We start from the raw sequence: 23,587 nt of genomic DNA on the forward strand, positions 1-23,587 counted from the left end.
CGTGCTTTTAAACCTTTAGGGCCTGGAATAGGAGCGGCTTGATTTACAAGATTGCCGAGACCAGAGCCATCATTCAGGTGTTTTATTTTTGTTTTTGTTTTTGTTTTTTTTAACCTTTTCTTTTCTTTGACTTGGAAGCAAACAACAGAAGTGAGCGCTGAATTGTGGCACTGAACACAATTCAACTCCCTTCACAACAAGCCGCTCTTTGGTAGATAGTGAGGGCAAAAAAAACAAAAACAAAAGAGGTTTCAAGCTACTTAATGCGAGTTTACTGTCAAACAAAAGAAAACAATGAAAATACATGTACAATGCAACTTGCCTCAGTATGAGGTGGTCGATTCATATGATTGCTATACTAGTCAGTCGGAAAAGAACGATAATTAAAAGTATAATATAATTAAATAAAAAATTGTAATCACTGCCATTGACAAGTATGCCATATGCCAATGATACGCTGTGTGTGTATATATATATATATATATATATATATATATATATTAGGGGTGTCAAAATTGTTAGTTAATTTAAAGTTCCTTTAATGCAATTAATTTTTTTAATAACGCATGATTAATGACCGCCCCTTGGAAAGCCTGTACTGGGGGAATTCCAGTCGCAACGCAGCAGACACGTCCACGTCGAAATTTAGCAGAAATAAATTTATTAATAAGGCATATGTTTGTGAAGACTGGGGTCAAGTTGTATTTTCCAATTTTTAAAATGTGCAGAGTTTCACAAGTTATTTCATGTTAAAGATTAGATAGCTCTTAATAAAAAGAAAAATGCACTGAGCTGTCACCAATGTCTTACAAATGCAATTATGCCATCTAGTGGCAGAAAAGGGTCCTCAATGCATATCAATATCACACTTTACAATACAGTACTTTTTTTTTAAACTCAATTTTATGAATTATTATGAAATTACTGTATCAATGGCTAAAAGATGCAGATACAGATACATTTTATTGTACATTTAGAACAGATATGAAATTTCTGTGTGTCTGTGGCAGGAAAAAGATTCTATTCGCCCATGGCACTGAACAAGTTAAACAAGATCATTTGAACTGCAACTAACATGATCGGAAAGTGAATGTAGTCCTATTGAAGTTTGATGCACATCATGGCTTTTGCGGATACATTTCATCCTTTTGCCTTCACTATATTCCGCGGTAGCGAAAAGCCGTGTATGAGAAAAGCGATTGTGGATCAAGATGCAATGAGCTCTCCATTGTCGAATCCTTCTGCAGGGATCAACTCAGGCTCAGCTCAAGCCGCGATTGACTGACAGTTGAAGGAACGTCGATGCTACCGCTTTATTACGGCGGATCTCGTGTCAGTAACTTCACACTAGATCAGCTTGACGACTGTCCCGGAGGGGGGGGGGGGGGGGGGGTGCAAGAGCATGTTTATGGCAAACCCGCCTGTCTCCATTTTACCTGAAGGAGTCCAATAAAACAGCTTGGGATATAGTAGGCATTTCAATATAGCCTGATGTGCATGAAACTCTCTCCCTGGAGAAGTGTCGTTTTTCAATGTTGTGAAAAATTATAGTTCAACTACTAAATTGGATGTTTAGAAGTAAAAAGTTCCCAACTATAGTTTGCCCTCTCTGTGTCCTCTGTGCACACATTGAGCTTGGAAATACAAGTTTAGTCAGGCTCCTTCCCTGCAGCGCGGATGCTGACGCTTACACGATGAAAGTGGATTGGTAGGCAGCAAAAAAAGGTGTCGCTACCTGGATGGTCCCGGGCAGCAAGTGAAGGGTGGGAAAGGTCATCTGTTGCTCACAAAAAGCACATACAGGCACACTTTTGACAGGCCCTTTGTGTCATTTTAATGACGATCATTATTCACTCGGTGTCAAGGGCGACAAAAAAGTGGATTTACTAGTAAGAAGAATATTTAACTCATTCACTGCCATTGACGACTAGACGTCTAAAATTCATGTGTATTTCTATTAGTTTAATATTTTTTTCATTTCATTTCATTTTTTATGAAAACCTATTTTTTTTTTATTGTACATTTATAACAGATATCAAATTAGCATGCAATTAATTACGATTAAATGCCCCTTATTTTTAATTTAAAAAAAATAATTAGGCCCATCATGGAATAACATTTTTTAATTGTAATTTATCACATGACTTCACTAGTTAACTAACGATTAATCTGTTCTAAATTTACAATTTTTTTTAATAAATATAGGTTTTCATACTCTTGTTAGCAAAAGTGGAAAAAAATGTTAAACTAATAGAAATACTTCAAATGAATTTTTGACGTCTATAGCCGTTAATGGCAGTGAATGAATATAAAGCCCCCCCCCCCCCAATGAAAAAAACATCTTCACCATTGGTAACTGTCAAGATTTAATGACAGATCACTACATTAACTAATTTGCTCCCAAAAACGTATAAATATGTTTTATTTTAAATGTTGTATGTGTCCCAAAGACGTATTGATACGCTAGAGCATACAGAAGGCTTTGATGCAGCCTCTGAACTGAAAAGAATGGTTGAAGCAATGGTAGTTATTACAAAAACAACCAGCAGTTGGTCGGGGAGTATAATAGATCATCCAGGGACATGTTGCAAACAAGCTCATTTCCTCACAGTTCTAAACAGATTTGTGAATAATGATAAAACTTAGCTATATTCGAATGCTAATTGCTACAAAAAGGAAACAGATACAAACATACTTTTTTTTCCCTGACTAAAGAAGAGACTCATCTTTTTTCTTTTTTTTTTTTTGGTAGGTTCCATGTTTTTATACAAATAGAACACAAAATTCAGTGGGCCTTGCAAAATCAGTCAAAATCCAGTAAAACAGCCAGGAGCAAAGGGGGTTTCTTCAGTGAAAATGGCTGCAAGTGAATAGGTTAAACAACAAACAAAAGTAAAAAAAAAAAAAAAAAAGATGATACATGAAAATAGCATACGGTCTGTTTCCTCAAAAATAAAATAAAATCAATGTGTTAAAGAAAAAAAAAGAATAATTTTTTTCCTCAGGAAATTGTGAAGAATGCATATTGTTTTTGTTTTTTGCCATTAGGACAGATAACACGGCACAAAGTGCACCTGTCGTTTTGTCACTTAAGCCTTTTAAACAATGGCTGCGAGCTTTAAGCTGTACAGTTCCGCACGTACACTTTCAGCACTCTAATCCCTACCATTCTAATGACGGCTACTTTGGTAAATAATTATTATTATTTTTTTTTTTTACTTGATTTTCATGCAAGCACAACGTGCACTTTGCTTTATTCTATTTTGGTCCCTGCCATCATGTTTTGCAGCTTTCGCTCTTCAATGCACACAGCTGTAATTTCTTTTCAAACTGTACCGTGAACGTCAGCTGCACAGATGCCATATCTGATGCATCGGGTGAGTGTGTTGGCGTCCCTCAAGGTAAACACAACCAGGGAATGCAAAAGTGTAGGATATGTCACATTGTTAAAAACGACTATAGCCAGAGTTGCTGACAGTACCCAGCAGGAATCAGTTCAAGTGGGGATTAAAAGCAGAGCTGTCACTTTTGAAGTCGCTCTCTCATGTTTGAGCAAACACATGTGCTTCTCTGCAAGAATGTTCGTGTGCTCGTGCGGTGGCTTGAGCGCGTCTTTTTTTCTTTTTTTTTTAAGGATATTTAACACTCTATAATATTGTACTTCATATAGTTATAAGTAATATAATTAAATACAATGTAAAGAATTAAGCAGTTCAAACGGGGAGCAGTGTAGAAGAAGACATTCAAAAGTGACAGTAACGGTAATTAGTCCTTTTTTGGAGAGGATAAAGAATATATTTTTATGAGTATTGATATATTTTCTGACTACTTGTGCAAGTGAACTACTTGTGTTCAAATATCTGTCACTAAAAAGTGTTTTTGCCACATAGATGCTATTATTTAGCCCATATATGGCATTTCCTGTTGTGTTAGCATTAAGCTAACATGCTTAAAAAGAAAAAAAATGTTTGCTTTAATTTAGGAATGTTTTACCACTTTTTTTCACACCGATGCCAGTATGAGTATTAACTCTTTGAGTACTTACCAATACAAAGTCCCGATACCGCTAGTTCGTTTGATATTTAACATTTCATTTAACACAATGACAAAATATTGCAAACAAAACGTTACTTTCTGACACAGATGATGATGCGTGAAACTGCCGCGGTAGAACGCCAACGACTGCCAAAGAGGATTTACTCGATGTCAGATTTGCTTTACCTTAAGCATCGGTGGCTGGTATCAGTAGTCTCCGATATCTTTAAAAATATGGCTGGTATTGGTATTTACTTTTTTTTTTTTTGTTTCATTTAATTGTGAACTTTAACTCATTTGCTCCCAAAAATGTTCTATTTTAAATATAGCTATGGTCCTATTTATACGTTTTTTAAATGTATTTATGCAAGAGCATACAGAAAGAAGGCTTTAATGCAGCCTCTGACTAAAGAGGACGATTGAAGCAATGGTAGTTATTACAAAAACGGCCAGCAGATGGCAGCAGAGTATAAGAGATCAACCAGGGCCATGTTGCAAAACAGATTCGTGAATAATGATTAAACTTAGCTATATTTTAATGCTAATTGCTACGAAACGGATGATGAAAGAAGAGACTCTCATCTTTCTTTTGGTAGGTTGCATGTTTTCATAGCAATAGAACACAATATTCTATAGGCCTTGCAAAATCAGTCAAAATTCAATAACGTGAGGTTGGTTGCTTCAGTGAAAATGGCTGGGAGCGAATGAGTTAATTAGGAGTTGCAAATAAACAGCTTGAAGCCTCTTTTTTTGAAGAATTGTTCTGCCAAATTGTTGCTCTTGTATAGCACAAATGTTTGCTCGTAAATCAAAGCAAAAATCTGCCAAATGACAGCTTGTCGCCAAAAAGTCACTTGTATCTCAAGGCATCAAGCAAATAGAATTTGGACCAATTATGTGAGATTGGCTCAGCAAAGTACAAAGAGATTCGATAGGCAAAGAACTGGCCTTCCGCGTGTCTGTTGACATCAATTATCCTCAGCAAGTAATGCAATTAATTTTGTCAGACAATCAGAAAAGACACGGCATTCATATACTTCCATTTTCTCTGTTCTCCGGGAGCTGCAATGACGCCGCCCCCTCCCTCCTCTCTGAAATGAGCGTTTTTAAAAGACAATCGCTGTGGACTCTTTTGAAGTCAGCTGCCACGCATCCTTGCAAAACAACTTTAGAACTTGGCCTGACAAAGTTTTCACTGTTTAGCCACTGAAAATTGCAGCCTGTGGAGAGGGAATAACAAACAATTTGATCTTTAACTTCAGCGGCCTGGATCTGGGATTACATCTTTTTTTTTTTAAACAATAATGTAACATTTCTTTGATGTTGTAGTTATGACTTTCAGCCTCTCGTCACAGGGAGTCACACGCATCATTTATTTGGCCATGTTATTTATTTTTTATGCTGTATGTTCTCCTTGAAGAAAGCCATCCATTTTTTACCTAGCGTCTGGGTATAAAAGGTTGAAGATGATCCAATAGATATTGCTCAAAATCTACAGGCACAAATAACTGAATTCCAACTAGAAATTTTGGGGCTGTTGTTGAAGTCAAAATTGGGGGCTAAACCAAACAATTACAACTGAGGACCATGGGAAAGCCATGAAAACAAATACGAAATGACTAGGGGTGGGAATCTTTGAATGTCTCACGATTCGATTCCGATTCCGATTTTTGCTCTGCGATTCGATTCGGAATCAATTTTTAATTAAGAACGGTTTTTGATTCGAAATGATTTGATTGACAATGATTTTTGCTTAAATTTATAGATGTGCAAGGAATCGTAATGATCTACTCCAGTCTGACTCGCTAATGCTGATTAGCGCGCTACTCGCGGAACTTTTATCACTCAAAAGAACAGCTCCACGCTGCAAAAAACATCTTTTATTGGAATAACTTGATTGTGACTTTTTCCTTCTACTCTCTAATGTGGCTACAACAGACCGCGTGGAACCACACTGCCCCTAAGTGGCCAAATCAAGTACAACATGAACAGTGCTCCCAATAAGGCACACACAAACAAAGGCAAGACTGTGTAAAATAATTTAAATAAAATCGATTTTGGGACATTTAAAATCGATTCTGAATCATACTAAATGAGAATCGCGATTATTATGAGAATCAATTTTTTTGGGCACACCCCTAGAAATGACGCTTGACAGCAACAACAATCCAACACAGGCTGTAGGAACGAATGCATTCGAGAATGTGGGAAGTCGGACTTTTACCCGGAAGTATGCGTGGGAAACTCGAACTTGCAAAGCCAAATTGCAAAGTCTGGGAAAAAAAGGACCCCGACTTCATTGACCGGTTTAAATCTGACGTTACTCAACATTGATGATTTTTACATACAATTTTCTTCGACATGGGCCAAAAGAAAGACAACAGTGCTGGTGGCAGAAAAGAAAAACGTATAGTGCTACGAACCATTATGGATTTAGGAAGGAGATTATCGCGCCGTTGTAACTACTTCCGTAAATACCCTTAGCTGTTCAACAACGTGCCTGATGCTAAACAGCGCACAAGGACCCCTTGGTAGTCTAACAATATGCCCAATGTAAAATACACAAACTCAGCACTGAACTAAAGCTAGCATTAACATAGCATTTTTCATCCACTGAGGCCATCACAACACAACAAAAAAGGTAAGGTATTTTTTTGTGGGGGGGGTTATGTAGTAGTGGTATCTGTATTTGTTACCGGTGTCGGTGAGTATTCGTATCAATATCGATCTGAAAATAAGTAGTATGGAACATCCCAAATTATAACATTTATTTAGTTATTTAAAAAAAATAACTTTACGTAACCCAACATGATTTCGACTATGTTAACCAGAACAACAACCAATTGATTGGAGTCAGCCATCTTTGTTGTTTACATTCGAAGTTCAAACGCTTTGAGCTCAGAACTGGGAGAATCCATATGTCCGACTTCCCACCTTCCTCGAATGCAGCATTAATACAAACAAACCAATGAGACAACGAGGCACTCAAGGACAAGACAAGTGGTTGAAGGGAGCTGATTGGCTGACACAAGGAAACGGGCTGACAAGAACATCATTAGTTGACATGACACATGAGTAGCAGACACAGAAAAAAACAAGCCAAATCACGAAATGAAACCAAGTCTAACCAAAACAATGCAGAAGACAATTAAAAAAAACACACCAATCATGACACCGTCATGTGTCAAAAAAGTGAATACGTCAGTCGGGTTATGAATGCATTAAATTGGGCCGTTGATTTATCAGTCGTGTTTTTAATCCAGACACCAGAAAGAAATCACTATAAATCCGGTGTTTTTGCTTTCATATAAAACCCAGATTATTTTGAAGTATCATTGTCATTACATTAGCAGTAACAAACCTGTTCTGGTGGTTTTACACCTCAGCTACTCAAGCTAAAGATTGCTCAATAGAAAGTGATCATTTTCAATGTTTTGAGCAGCAGTGTTGGTTGGGTGCTACCTTGGCTTCCAAAAAGAACTCTTAGGGTCCTATTTTCATAGATAGGCGCTCGGCGTAATAACCGGGTGCATTTCAAGTCTAGTTGATCTTGTTTGGGATTTTGGTAGACTGTGCTCCACCATGCTGGGCAGACCTATGGCAGAAAGTAGACTAGACCTTAGACTGTGAAACCAGGTCTAAATTGTGGCACAGGTGGTGTAATGTGATTTGGGCTGATTTGATTCAGATACAGGCAGACCGGTTCTGCGCTCCGCTGATGTGTGCAGTGGATGTCATCGTTTTTCATTGATAAATATGACATTATGTCACATGCAGACGCACGATCGGGAGTAGAAGGCAGTCCCTAAGGGCTCACTTTGCAGCGGACAAAACATGACATCATCCATAAGTGGAGATCCACTTCCTTATAAACGTACTTTTTACGGCCTCCGAGTCCGTTACGTTTGCCATGTAGACCGTGCGCCTCTCCTGTACAGAATGAGGGGAGCCGGAAATCCATCAGCAACCACAATTAATGAGTTATTTTCACCTAATTTATCTTATCTAGTTCAATTTTACTTTTTATTCATTAATCATTCTACAACAAATTACTACTTAATAATTACTAGTAATACTATTACTAGTATTATTACTAGGGATGTAATATCCAAACATCACGATCCGATATCACGATAATGTGGGGACGTTCGCGATAATAATAAAAAAAAAAAAAGTCTCAATATTATTAAAAAATGCAAATTGTGCTTTTGTACATTACAGCAATGCACATAAACTGCCTACAATATTTAATAACACTTAATATTAAGGTACTTACTTGCTAATGCACACATTGAGTTCCTCCACATATTGACTGGGTTCACAAACATATTACGTTCCCCTTCATCTGACCATAAGTGTGGATTTTAAACATAACATTAGGCCAAAACATACCTAATGAAAATTTAACCCCAAAAAAAAACCTAGCCACCAGAATGTGCTAGAACTGCACATATGGAAATCAACCTGACTTTTTAACAGATGTCCTACTTTTAATATCGTGACATGACGACGACAATATTGTGGCAGTTTTAATATGGCGATGTCACGATATTGATTTTGTAATTTTCACATAATGTATCCTTTAATTTCCTTCATAAGCATTCAGCTTAGCATTTAGCTTTCATTCATTTATCATTCAACTTCAATTAATTTGTAATTTTCACAGTTTATTTTTAAATTTACTTGAAAAGCATTCAGCTTAGCATTTAGCTATTAGCATTTAGTTATTAGCATTCAGCTTTCAGCATTCCCAAGCAATTTCTGTAGAAATTGTACTTAGTCTCGTTATTATAGCATTTTATCTCCTCTTTATTTATTTTTTTTAGAAAAGAAACAACATTCCACCATTGTGCATAGCTATCTACATGCCTTGCGATGAGCACGAAAATTGAGCTTTTAAAATGGAAAGAACACTGACGAAGAATGTGAATGTGAAAACCCGTGGCAGCAATTTGACTAAACCTGAAACTGGGTTGGTTAACTCATTCACTGCCATTGACGGCTATAGACGTCAAAAATTAATTTAAACAATTTCTATTAGTTACATTTTTTTTTCCACTTCTGTTAACAAGAGTATGAAAACCCAGAATTTTTTGGGGGGTACATTTAGAACAGATATAAAATTTGTAATTAATCGTGAGTTAACTATTGAAGTCATGCGATTAATTACAATTACAAATTTGAATTGCCTGAGGCCCCTAATTTTTTAACAATCTTTTCTTTTCTTTTCTTCCCAAAAAAGATTATTTTAAAACATGTCTAGGTTTTCATACTCTTGTTAACAAAAGTGGGGAGAAAAAAATAAATTTTTGACGTTTATAGGCGTCAATGGCAGTGAATGAGTTAAAATTCAGTCAGAAGCAAAAGAAAAAAAAAGCAAGGCCACTGCTTAGATAATTCCATGCAGATGGGTCGGAATGCGCTTAGCATTTTAACATGTTATGTAACTAAGTGCTGTGAATGTCCCCAGGACTTGCACATATGGGCATGTTTTTCCATATATGGACAACAGGCAAACTTAATTAAAAATAATAATAAAAATCAGGCAAATATGTGTGCAGTATGTCCATTTGCAAGGTTTTGTCCTCAGAATACTTTTGTTTGTCACTTTTCAGGTTATTTTCTGGAGTTGCTGAACAGCTCTGCCGTCACACTGCATGAGACGTTCACGTCCACCTGGGGGTTATTCTACTCCCAGAATTCCCCCGTGTTCACCGATCTCTACACCGATTTGAGGCACTACTACCGAGGATCCAACGTCAACCTGGAAGAAGCTCTCAATGAATTCTGGGCAAGGCTTCTCGAGAGACTGTTCTTCCACGCTAACAAGCAGTATTCCATCGGTAAACGCAACGCAACGAACGGACTTGCGCTGTAACTTGACCAGAATGAAAATTCTTTCATTGAGATGGATGGGAATGTTTTTTTTTTTTTGTTGACTGCAGGGGATGACTACCTGGAGTGTGTGTCCAAACAGCTGGAGACTCTTCACCCTTTCGGAGAGGTGCCCCGTGACCTCAAGACGAAGGTCACGCGCACGTTTGTGGCCGCTCGGTCTTTTGTTCAGGGACTGGTCGTCAGCGGAGAGGTGGTCCGCAAAGTGTCTCAGGTAATGCTTCCCGTTCTTGTCCTTATGCCGCATTCGAGGATGGTCGGATTTATACCGGTTGGCTTTTCCCGGTTCCGACTTGAAAGCGTTCGAGGCGAAAGTGAACAACCAAAAATGGCTGATAGTGATAACTAGTTTTTTAGTTTTGGTGCTCATGACTCATTTTGACCTTCAGCAAACTTGCCTTCTGGCAATCATTAAAAATTATTACTTTATTACTTACAGCATTTAACGTTAAATATCAACTTTTTCCCATTCATTTTCAATGGGATAGACTTAACTAACTTATCGTCATTACCAGCTGTCTGATACCGCTCAGCGGCGCACTCGGTTAAGTGCGATGTCCAGTAACCAGGAAGTCGTAATTTCATAATTTATCTCTCAATTTACTTCATAAGCATTCCACATGCGCTCAAATCTTAGCATTAAGCTATTAGCATTCAGCATTCCCCCGCAATTTCTCCAGAAATTGCACTTAGTCTCGTTTCATAAGCGTTCCATACAGTTCAGTAGTTTACCACATATATAGCGGCATACTGTTACGTAAAGTTATGTTGAATGTTTACAAATGAATCGAGTTTTATACTCGAGTAAATTGTGTTTTAACATTCACTGTCTGTGTTTCCAAAGGGGGGGGGTCGCCATTGTAGAGTGACGTCACATTGTAGTCGGTGGGTGCAAGTGGGATTTCCGAGTTCTAGGCGGCGTTCCCGTACGCACTTCCTGGTGTGAAGTCTGAAAAGTCAGACATCCCACTTTCCTCGAATGCAGCATTATACCTTCATTTCCTCTTTGGTTTCATGCACCTTTAAGTCGTATTTCTTGGTGCCTTAACAGATTCCCCCTAAAGATAAACTGCAATCATTATTATTGCCCTGTTTTTCTACCGCGCATACCGCCTCATTTTTATTGTTGTCGGTGAAATGACTCCGAGCCCCGTAAACCTTTTACTGATGTCTAATCTCTACCGCAGCTGATATTTTCTGTTATTTACGCGTTGCAGCATCCGTCTTAATGTCTCCATAATGCAATCACTTTAGCTTCTTGTGAGAAAATTGACTTTTGCCGTGGACCGAGCAAGGCCACAAAACCCCGAAATACAGACCTATTTAATTCATGTTGTTGTTTTATTTCCTTTCTACTACTTTTTTTGTTTTTTTCATATAGTAGGCTACCCACGTTGTTAGTACTTTTGATACATAAAATAAATAATAAAAAATGACAGATCATTTTAAGAAAGACCTACATATCTTTTGCATGAAATTAATGGAAATCTTCTCTTCTTTTAATTTCTAGTTCCTGATAGTAAAATGGCGATATACCATGAAATGTATTACCTTTCCTGGGTGAGTACCAATACCTGGTATCGGTATTCACCCATCTGGTGCTGTCACTATCGAATATTTTTTTAATCGATTAATCTATCAATTATTCAATCGATTCATTTTAATTTTGCATTAGTGTATTACAAAAGCATTTTCCCCCTGATTACTGTTAATTAACCAGTGATGGGTGTTTATTTTGTAATTGGTTTTCGTATACTGATAAAAAAAACGGGGATTGATGTTATACTATGTTACCGGTTCGGTCATTGTTTTCCCCCCAAAAAACAGATGTTTGCAAATGTCTTATTTTGATTAAACACAGAAGGACTACAGAACTCAGTGAACAATTACTGTTGATATGCTGAAATCAGAGGATTTGGACAATTTTAAATAAAAAAATGGCTCCAAATGATTACTCGATTATTGAAATAGTTGTCGATTAATTTGATAATCGATTACTTGTCGATTCATCGATTAATTTTGAGAGCTCTAAACCCATCCCTAATATATACATACAGTGTTCTCTCACTTTTCGCGGGTTATAGGTTCCACGCCCACCCATGTCATTAAAAAACAATTTTTAAAAATTCTCCCTTCAATAACACTTAATACTGTCTGTCACCTTAATGAGCTCTTCTTGCTGAGTTGCGTATATGAGCAGCCTCTTTGAACTAACTTGTTTTTCTACTTCTCCTGGAAGTGCACGTGCACGGAGCAGGAGGGGGGGGGGGATAAAATGAGACACGCATTGTGTACGAGTAACTGGTATATGTTCTGAAAACGGCTCACCAAGTGATGGGAAGAATTAAAAGAAGAAACATGTCCCCCAACAAATTATAACTTATGGTATGTTTCTTAATTTACCAAATGTAAAATCTAAAACTATTTTATTCTCATGAAGCTATTTATTAAAATTTTCAGTTAACTATAAGAGATGCTACTGACCCTGAGAGCCTTCTGAACCATTTGTTTTTGTTCGACATTAAAACAAAGAAATGTGAAAGTTTAAGATTTCAGGTATTTTAAAATTTGGGGGGGGAAAAACATTTACTGTAGAAAACTATAGATAGATATGGTATTTACATGCTTAAGTTTCCATTTAACTTTCTAAGACGTACTGATAACCGAGGGAGCTCCCTGAAGGTTTTGTTAGAAATTTAAAAGGATGTCAATTGTCTGAGATAAAAAAAAAAAAAAAATCTACAATTTGAAAAGTCTGAAAATTTGTTTAATAAACATGCTCTATTACATTACAATAGAGTCAAGGTTGGCATTTGTATTTTCAAAAAATTTAACGCCAATATTTTTTCCCCCTTTTTACTGAAAATGAAAATCGGCTTCAAATATCGGTTATTTGCCTCTTTGACTACTAATAATCGGCATCGATATCGTCCCTAAAAAAACTGATTATTGGTCTGTCTCTAAAAATAGCAGCATAAATAAAAAGTTTTATGGGGTACTCACTAGTGAAAATGGGGGGGGGGAGCATTAAAATCTGCGATTGAGTGAACCGCAATGTAGCGAGAGACACAGTTTTTTCCCTATGGCCTTCATGTGAATTTATATGGATTTCAATGGCCGTCAATTTTCCATAGAATTTTACACTCGTGGGCCGACACGTATTTTGTCCATGTTTAAAATTAAATTTTTATCATACATCTGGTTAGGAAGTGTGCGCCCTCCAGTAGGGCTGATGAAAAATTGGGGGCCCCTCCGTCATTTAAGTATCTCAACTCTTATTTAAAGTATTCAATTAACCTATAGTATGCATGTGAACTGAATGTGGTAGTAAACCAGAGAGAAAACCTACGTAAGAATTGGAAAGACTGGAAAGTGATCCGACTAATGTTCGGATAGAAATGGTTACAGTATGAGCCACTGTGTGTTCTTTGACAAATGTGTTTTATTTATTTAATATATATTATACATGAGTCTATATTTTTTATGTTTCTGTACATGTTAACTCATTCACTGCCATTGACGGCTATAAACGTCCAAAATTCATTTGAACTATTTCTATTAGTTTAACTTTTTTTTCACTTTTGTTAACACGAGTATGAAAATGTACATTTAGAACAGATATAAAATTTAGTGAAGTCATGCGATTAATTACAATAAAAAAAATTGTATCGCCTGATGAGATGATTATTAAAAATTAGGGGTGTCAGGCGATTACAATTTTTACTTGTAATTAATCGCATGACATGAAATCTGTTCTAAATGTACAATTTAAAAAAAATCTAGGTTTTCATACTCTTGTTAAAAGTAGAAACAAATGTTAAACTAAAATATAAATAGTTCAAATAATTTTTTTGACGTCTATAACCGTCAATGGCAGTGAATGAGTTAAGGTTGACATTTGTGAGACTTTGCCTGACTGGTATTATATTACAAGAAGGTCTGGATCGTACATCTCTCTTATTCCCACCAGGCCGTGTCATCAAAAAGGATTGCGTTGAACAACATATGTACTGTATGTATAAATAGATGCATAAGCCCATCCTTGAAATGTGAACGTGCCAAAACATACGCTTTGTAATGAAGTCGCAAAACGAAGGAGGCCTCATTAGCAAGAAGGATGTGCGCACATTCACGCTTAGTGTTACTCTTCCAGATCAATGTTGCTGCAAACGAGCGGTTGTATGAAGTACGACCCTCGGCCCCGCAACACCACTTAATGTCAACTCCCCCGCTAAAAAATGTCTCCCGGGGTCTGTGGGGAGGGTTAATATCTCCCGAGAGAAATACGATCCGCCGTGTATAACTATGAGAAAGGAGTACGGTTCCGATCAGTGTGAGGCGGCCGATATTGATGCGCGGGTGAAAAAATATCTCCCGTCAGACACGGGGGCGAGAGGGGTGTCAGGAGTGCTGCCCCCATGAGGAATATACACGTCATGTAGGAAAACAGATGCTGCAGCTGATGGGAATAATACAGCTCTTTACTTGATGATATATTATAAGCCGGGAATGGAAATACGGTGGGAAAAAATATTAGCGCTACTTGCGTTGCTACCGTTTGACTACGCTAACTGTATGTAGCTGTGGATGGATGGGGCAGAGCTACAGATCAGGTTTGGTCAGTATTACAAGCATGTACGAGGGGTTGAACCCATTAGTCGACTTAAGTACTGCACAATTGACGGTTAGAGACGATTAATTGCTAATTATGAGTTTTGGCATTAACCGCACACAAGACATGTAGTAAACTAGCTGCACATAAAAGGTTTGTAAATATTTTTTATTTTCATATTTAAATACTTGTATGTCGCAATCAAAGGTCAAGCCAATCTTTATTTATGTTGCGCTTACAAACAGTCGCAACTGTTAGAAAGATTCAAGGGTGTAGCCAGAACATTTTCAGTGAGGTGGCAAGGGTTAGACAACACTTCAGGATTTAAGAAAATGTTAAAATGGCAGAAAAATAACAGATATGGACTGGAATATACTGAATTTTTTTAATCCTGTTTTTCTGACAAATTTTCGGGGGCATCTTAGTTTTTTTGGTAATTTGATTTAATTTTCTGTTTTTCTCAATAGTTTTTTTTCGTTTTACTGATTTTTTTTTTTGTCAAAAAATCCCGAAAAATGGCGGGGATCAGAAAAACAGGAGAAAAAATTACTCAGAAAAACTGAAAAAAATATATTCAGAAAATTAAGGGAGAATTCTTAAGAAAAAAACTACTGATAAGAATAATTTTTGTTCAGTTTTTTTTTCTCTGCTGTTTTTCTGAATATTTTTTTTCTGTTTTTCTGAATAATTTCCCCCCCTGTTTTTCTGAATATTTTTTATGACCGAAAAAAATGCAGTAAAACAGAAGAAAAAATCAGAAAAACAGAAAATAAAAAAATATTCAGAAAAACTGAAAATAAGAAAAGTATTCAGAAAAACAGAAAATAAGAAAAATACACAAAAAAACGTAGCCCCCCCCCCCCCCAAAAAAATATCAAAAAAACAGGAGTTTTTTTTTCCAAGTGAATGCAATACATTTCCGTAGGAATGGACTACTATTTGCAGTATATAGCGCTTTTTTAGCTATAGTGCCCAAAGTGCTTTACAAAGCCTCCCATTCACACACACCAGTGCTCGGCTGTTGCCAGGTCCACTGGGAGCAAATCGGGGTTTAGTGTCTTGCTCAAGGACACTTTGACGCGGTCACCAGGGGTGAGTATCGAACCCACAACCTCACAGAAAATACATAATAAAAGGTCCATTGCATAGATTTGTTATTCTCATTTGTGCTTCATTATTAGCATGCACTATTCCAGCATGTCACACATTTTTTACTATGCTGAGGGACACAGAGATGTCGTCATTAAATGAGGCTGACTGGGTAAATCGTGTAAATAATTAGCCCGGCTTTTAGGAAATGACAAAATGTCATCTCAGCACAAATGTCGAGACACTGAAACCACCCGAAATGAGGTCACACCCCATTTAATCGCTCTCAGGAGCTAAAATAACAGCAATACTCCCAAGTCGATGTCTGTTCGAGGCAATTTGGACAAAAAAAAAAAATCTGCTCGACAATGTAGAATCCCGGTTTGTGTGTAGACTCTGAATAATATATTGTACACAATCACAAGATTAATGAGGCAAAGCAAAAGAAACATCGTAAAAATGCTTCTCACTTGTCTGTCAAACATCCATCCTGCCAAGTGTCTCCTCTTCAACAAATGAGTTTTCCCTCCTTTCTTCACTATCACTGTCTCCACCAGACAGCTGCTTTATTTATAGCTTCTCTCTCGTTCTACAATTTCAGCTGTTTCATGCGCCTTGTAAGGGAGTGTATTACAATTAGGGCGGGAATAGAAAGGAGACGAGCTCCAGTCAAATCATATCAAGAAAAAGCAGAGGCTGACAAGGTAGTGTGACTGAATTGAAAGATGTTTAATCACCCTGGTCAAATATGAATCACGCTGTTGATCGCCAGACATTTTCCTCCTCTTATGTATGGGAGTGCAGGAAGTAGGCCAGGAGCCTCATAAGGAGTGTGCATTAGCTTGTTGTATCACACAATGGGGAGACGCCACACTGGGCCCTCTACAAATTACGCTCAGGGCGAGACAGCGAGAGTTTGGACTGGTGCACTGGTAATAAGTATTCTCTTACATATTATGTGGATGTACTTACTGTTGATGGTGATGTTGATCAGGTGCAAGCAAGGACACAGACAAATTGCTCCCCTGATATTTCTCGATGCCTAAGCACTGGTTTAAATAACTTTTAGTATATAATGTGCTTGATAATTAAAGTAACGGAGTGATTGTACGATATAGTAAGAGTAAGAGTAACTAATGGTGTATCTATATTTGTCATGCTGACCCCGCATCACCTAAATTTATACTTGCAAATACAATGTTGCCTTGACTTATGAGTTTAATATGTTCTGGGACTACATTCCTAACTCAAAATCTGAAATCATCTTTCCCCAATGAAAAAACACTTCTTTATGTTGTTATGTAACCTACATTTAGCCAGTAATAGTAAATAAAATGGGACTTAGTTGGGACCCTTGAGGGATACCACTTTAAAAAGACAAAGGATTACAAAATAATGCTAATGCTAACTTTTAAAGGAGGATTGTGTCTCTGTTTGCCAGGCTAACCCCGCATCACTTAAATTTATGCTTGCAAATACAATGGTGCCTTGACTTATGAGTTAAATTTGTTCTGTGACCACACTTGTAACTCAAAACACTTGTGTCTAAAATCATCTTTCCCCCTATGAAAAAACATTTCTTTATCTTTTTATGTATCCTACATTTAGCCGGTAATAGTAAATAAAATGGGACCTAGTTGGGACCCTTGAGGGATACCACTTTTAAGACAATGGTTTACAAAATAATGCTAATGGTTCACTGGCTTTTAAAGGAGAATGTGTTACTATATTTGCCATGCTGACCCCGCATCACCTAAATTTATGCTTGCAAATCTAGTGGTGCCTTGACTTAATGAGTTTAATTTGTTCTGTGACCACACTTGCAACTCAAAACACGTGTACACTGTACAGTTGTACGTGAAAGATGAGCACAACTGGAAATGTACAAAAGCTAAATGTCACCTAATGACACAAAATTGCTATGAATTGTCACCAAAATTCTCTACTCATGTCAACTTCAACCTCTGAAAATATCAAAACAATCACCACAGTATTTTTGATTTTATGGGCATTAAGCCTTTGTCTTACCATACAGTATGCTCATACATACTGTCTCTAAAATCGTCTTTTCCCGATGAACCCCCCATTTCTTTAGCTTTTCATGTAACCTATATTTACCCGGTAATAGTAAATAAAATGGGACCTAGTCGTGACCCTTGAGGGATACCAATTTGAATAGACAAGGGTTTCAACACAGACCATCAACCTCTGCACACTATGGGCTCCATTTTTTGTGAACCGCATGAATCCTTTATGGCAGGCGGCATAACATTCTGCAAGACTGTTGGTAGTTTCGTAGACGAGCGCAGGCCGGCGGATCTGACAGTGGGCGGGCTGCACCGCATACAGCTGACTACAACTCACCCCCACATCAAAGCGACTCCTCTCTTGTCGCATGGTGACAAATTCACCCTGTGGAACTTGAACCTGGTCTGAGCAGGTATAAGTATAGTCTCTCCACTAAGCGAATCTCTAAGGACACTGCCTTCGGTTGGCACAGACAGTTCTGCCAAACTGGCAAAGGCGCACCATGAAAAAAAACGGCCTTCCGCCGCAGATGCGCTTTCTTCAAAAATACAGCTCTTTGTGTTCTACCACTCACATTCTCAAGACTTTTGGCCACTTTTGAAGACGTTCTAATATCCTCCAATCTCTGAGACAAGACAGAGTGGTCAACTATGTCAAAAGTCTTTGACAGATAGATCTAAAAAAAAAAAAACAATGCAGCTCAATCTTCTTTAGAATCAAATGTTGTTCAGAAACCAGACAGTAATCCATTTAGAATGCTTTTTGTCATCAAATCTTTCAATCGGTCATTTATAAGCACTAAACAGGCAGTTTGGATATCGACCTTTAACCCATTCACTCCCAACCCCTTTGCTCCCGGCTGGATTTTGACTGATTTTGCAAGGCCCACAGAATATTGTTCTATTGTTATAAAAACATGGAACGTACCAAAAGAAAGATTAGAGTCTCTTCTTTCGTCAGGAAAAAAAGTATATTTCTATCTGTTTCCGTTTTGCAGCAATTGGCATTAGAATATAGCTACATTTCATCATTATTCACAAATCTGTTTAGAACTGTGGGGGAATCAGCGTGTTGATCTCTTATACTCTGCCGCCACCTGCTGGCCATTTTTGTAAATGGCTACCCTTGCTTCACCCGTTCTCTGCAATTCAGAGGCTGCATCAAAGCCTTCTGTAGCTCTAGCATAAAATTATTTATTTTTTTAAATCATATAAATATGTCACTTGGGGACATCTAAAATAGAACGTATTTATACGTTTTTGGGAGCAAATGAGATCATTATCGGGATTTGATTACTCACCAACTTTCATTAAAGGAGTGACATGTTGACTTCCAAATGCCAGATAACAATATTGTACACATTTTGTATCGGGAGATTGAAAATGTATTTCAAAGGTTCTATGATTTGCAAAAAGTAGGGATCCAATCCATTACCAGATGATTTCTTGGCATGCTCCTTATGCATATCACGTCGTACATTTATTAACAATGGAAAATTTGCGTCTGAAACAATACTTAATGTATTGAGTGCGCAAGCGTAATTCATTCATTTGCCCCTTTGGGACAACATTAAATGTTAAACATTAAATGTTTCATATTTGTACTTTAGTTTTACTGCATAATCGTAACTTTTGTCACAAGCATCGTTTGTAGCAACCTCTCCTTGACAGTGCTTAGTGAGAATTACAGTAAACCTCCAATTAGCACTGCAAAGATGCTTTCTTTTTTTTTCACATCTTTCATTGCTGACCAAAAATTCCCAACATTAATATGTATGAGTGAGGAAACCAGATTAAGGAGCGTCTCTTCTTGAAATACCATCCACATCACCCCGAGCTTTCAAGCCTTTAACTCGGCTGCCAATTTCACTTGGTCGAACTTTTAAAGCTGCTCAAACATTCGGCATCATCCCCTTTTTCAGACATTACTTACAAACTTTCCCTTCTGCCTCTCCCTTCTATGCAATCTCTCTTTCTCAGCAAAAAAAAGAAGAAAAAAAAAAAGAAGTATTTGTCTGACTCATCTGTGGCTAATGAGTGGCAGGACGAGGATAGGAGGGTTTGCAGTGAGGATGTGACTCATGTCTCATCTGACTTAGGATTAAGCCTGGGAATGTGGTTATTGCTTTTCTGTGTCACTCGCTGGACGCTGAATTTGCTTAGCAGGTTTTTTTGTTTTTTACCCTTTTTTTCACCTCGTGAGAAGCTTAAGATTGTTATTTTCTAGACCAACATTGGATCGCTTAAAGCAACTCAAACAAAAAAAAAAAAAAATATTCCATCCATCATTTCTTTCCCTCCTGCTCAATTTTGCGGCTGGCTGAAGCCTATCCCAGCTGACTCGGGGCTAAAAGTGGACTACAGGAGCATTCACACTCACATTTACATGGTCACTGGGGGGCACTGAATCCACGCCTCCTACACAAGATGTCAGTTGGCCGAACATTTCACTGCTTCACGGAGCGCTATAGTCGACGAACGGCCTAAGTGAATTGGCCGGAAGACAAGATGCCCAAAAAACAACAACACGTAATTAGCGGTTAACTCATTCACTGCCAGCCCAGTCAAAATGGATCTTTGACGTCTATAGCCGTCAATGGCAGTGAATGACTCTATTCATCTACTTAAACGTTGATGGTACTCGCTCGGCCGCCCCCTTGTGGCCGTTTTAAGATCAGCAAAACATTAAGATATACAAACACATACATTATTATAATTTTTTCCTTTTTTCTTTTCTTGGATTTTGATTGATCATATTATTTTGTTCATATATTACAATTAATTTGATTGTATGTTCTATATAAAAAAAAAATTTTTTTTAATGAACACAAAAAAGATAGTAGCAAATTGTCATTATTTTCATGCAATTTTAAAGTAAAATGCTACATTGGGTTATGCATTTCTTTCTTTAAAATTTTCTGTCATTGCTTTTGTTGTTTTAATTTTATGTAGGGATGGGTGAGTACGATAGCTGGCCTTATTTAATAATTTAAATAAGATTCGATTTTGGGACATTTAAAACTCATTCACTGCCATAAATTCATTTGAACTAGTTCTATGAGTTTAACATTTTCCCCGACTTTTGTTAACAAGAGTATGAAAACCTAGGAACCTTTTTTATTGTACATTTAGAACAGATATAAAATTTGTGATTAAACGTGAGTTAACTAGTGAAGTCATGCAATTAATTATAATTAAACATTTTAATCGCCTGACGCCCCTTGTTTTTAATAATCTTTTCTTTTTTTATTCATTTCTTTAAAAAATTAAATAAATTAACTAGTGAAGTCATGCGATTAATTACAATTTAAAAAAATTCTCACGTGGCGCATCTAATTTTTAATCTTTTTTTTCTTTCTCTTTTTAATTTTTTTTTTTTTTAAGGCTTAAAAATCGGGCGTCCGGCGATTCAAATTTGTAATCGTAACTTCACTTGTTAACTCACGATTAATCACAAATTGTATATCTGTTCTAAATGTACAATCATTTATTTTCCAGGTTTTCATACTCTTGTTACCAAAAGTGGAAAAAATGTTAAATAGAAATAGTTCAAATGAATTTTTGACGTCTACAGCCGTCAATGGCAGTGAATGAGTTCAAATCGATTCTAAATCGTACTAAATGAGAATCGATTTTTTTGGGCACACCACTAGTAATCATATCTGTGAGAATTGCCGTACAAATAAAATATACTTACTCACTGAGCAAAAATATACACAAGTCACAAGAAGTGCGCAGACCCCCCCCCCCCCAAAAAAAAATACCTGCAGACATTCAAAGCGCCAGCATCAAACCTTCTTATTGGAATTGATCAAAGTTAAGTTGGAGGGTTTTGTTTTTATGTGTTACGTAAAAAAAAACAAAAAAATAATTTGTTAGCAAATCTGCAAAGTGAATCACCTTAGCATTAAACATTTTAGGCACAGGGAAAACATCAAAGCATTTCAGAGTGCTTTAATGGTTGCCATTTTTAGCTCTAAGGTACCGCAAATGCTCTATTAATAATCGGATGACGTATTCTAACAAGGGACGTGCTTCTGTCCACGGTTTCTACCAATGCACTTTTTGTCCTGAAAAATCATGTCTCAATCTATATTTAAAGTCCCGTGGGCCTGTGAAGCATTTGCCTCCAGGTCTTTGTTATTGTCCCACTTTCAGCATATAGCCATATTTATCAAACACATGCTTTTTAGGTGTGACGTTAGCGTTGGAAGCAGTATTCCCTTGAAAAAAAAACATCAGGCTGGCCGACATGTTAGCATTAAGAGCGAACCTTTGTATGCATAGCCTTGCTGCATCTTTCCTTCTCTCACTTTTTGTGTCCCTCACACTCACTTGCGAAGGTTTTGCATGCAGAGCCGTACGCCCTTGTGAGCGGAGCTTACTAGTATTAACCCAGTTTCACTTTTCACGCACCAAGGCCCTTTCCTGAGGGCGCAGCCTTGTGGGATAGAAAGGATGGAGCGAGGGCCTGAGCATACTTGTATGAATGTCAGAGTCTTTTCATCACCATCTTGCAAAGTTGTTGCCATGGGAACCAAGAAATAATAAAAGCGCTGCAAAGTTATGAAGGTCATCATAGGCGATGACCTCCCACAACTTGCGTTCGTTTTTTATTATGATTCAAGTGATGTACAAAATAATTTTGGGTACATTTGGACAGGTTACTTACGCAGCAATCAGCCAGTCACCTTTCAAGATTTTAGATGAGCTCCAACTACCATTTAAAAAAAAAAAATATATATTCCCCTTTTTCTTCTGAGAAGCTCGGGACACTGAAAGGCGCCCCATCAGGCTTCCCGTTATCTCATTGTTGTTTTCATGTTTCTTGAGTTGTGACTGGGGGAAATTGGATTTGTGAAGCAATCTAACAGGTTACAATTTTGGGCCCAAATACGTTGAAGCTACTGGACGCAGAGAATTGAGTTTTGAATCGTGACTGCCACCTGTGGCCGAAAAATGAAACGCAACACGTACATGACGAAATTCGAAGCCAAATTCTGTTTGAAAACTATTGGCCGGAGGCTTGCAGGAATACCCATTGTGAACAGCTAAAGTGTTAATCTACTAAATAGAAGATGTTTCAGTCATAAATGGTCAAATAAAAAGGCTATTGTTATAGAGAGCAGCTTTAAAGTCCCTTAAGCGAAAAATAAATGCGTCTTCTAAAGTTAACACACCACAAATTAGATTTTGGCAAACTTGAAAATCTGGCAAGACATTTTTTTTCTGCTATCCGCTGAATCTTTTCAAACCACGCTTATGCTCAATTAGGGCTGTGCAATTAATCGAAATTCAATTACGATTTCAATTATTACACTCCACATATCGGCATAATCGTGAACAAAAATTAAAAGATTATTAATACTCATTTTGAGTTGTTTAAATTTATATATTTGCACTTTTTTTTTTTTAAAGACTAGTTTGTTAAATCTTATTTGGTCCAAAAGGAACTTGCATGATTATAGAAATATATTTGTCTTTATATTTTTTACAAGTTTAAACATGTTCTTGTTTTGTACCAAATAAACAAATGATTGTCCTAATTGTGAATTCAATTATACCACATTAATCGTGATGAATATTTTCTTCATATTTGAGCAGCCCTATGCTCAATTGTTGATTGTTCTCGGACCTGGAAAATAGATGCTACTTAGTTTAGCATCTTTCTTATGCTGACGCATCCTTTTGTCTGTTTGGTCACACTGCAACGAAAGGCGCTAGCCACCAGCTAGCTTGAGAACTAATAGTGGAGTGACCAGATGTCCCGAATTGGCCGGGATAGTCCTGTTTCTGAGCATTGGGTCCCGCTTCCCAGTGGATTTTCGCCAACCTCATTGTTTTGTCCTGTTTTTTTTTTCGTTCTCATCTGTGTGGACTATTACACCATTAACATAGCGATTCATACGCTAAACCCATTAAAAGGAAA

General features: G+C 37.2%; 1 protein-coding gene across 2 annotated transcripts in view; it reads left to right on the top strand.

Moving 5' to 3' along the window:
- The window catches only part of gpc1b (glypican 1b), a 145,046-nt gene that overhangs the window by 100,801 nt on the left and 20,658 nt on the right, over positions 1 to 23,587 (top strand). For both annotated transcript variants that reach the window (XM_086072557.1, XM_086072548.1), the window contains exons 3-4: positions 9,651 to 9,878; positions 9,981 to 10,144. In XM_086072557.1, the coding sequence (XP_085928683.1) occupies positions 9,651 to 9,878; positions 9,981 to 10,144 (392 nt within the window). The remainder of the gene's footprint in view (positions 1 to 9,650; positions 9,879 to 9,980; positions 10,145 to 23,587) is intronic.

Source organism: Leptonotus elevatus, chromosome 1 (assembly GCF_054856555.1).
Source record: "Leptonotus elevatus isolate MCC_2025b chromosome 1, RoL_Lele_1.0, whole genome shotgun sequence".
NCBI lineage: Eukaryota > Metazoa > Chordata > Actinopteri > Syngnathiformes > Syngnathidae > Leptonotus > Leptonotus elevatus.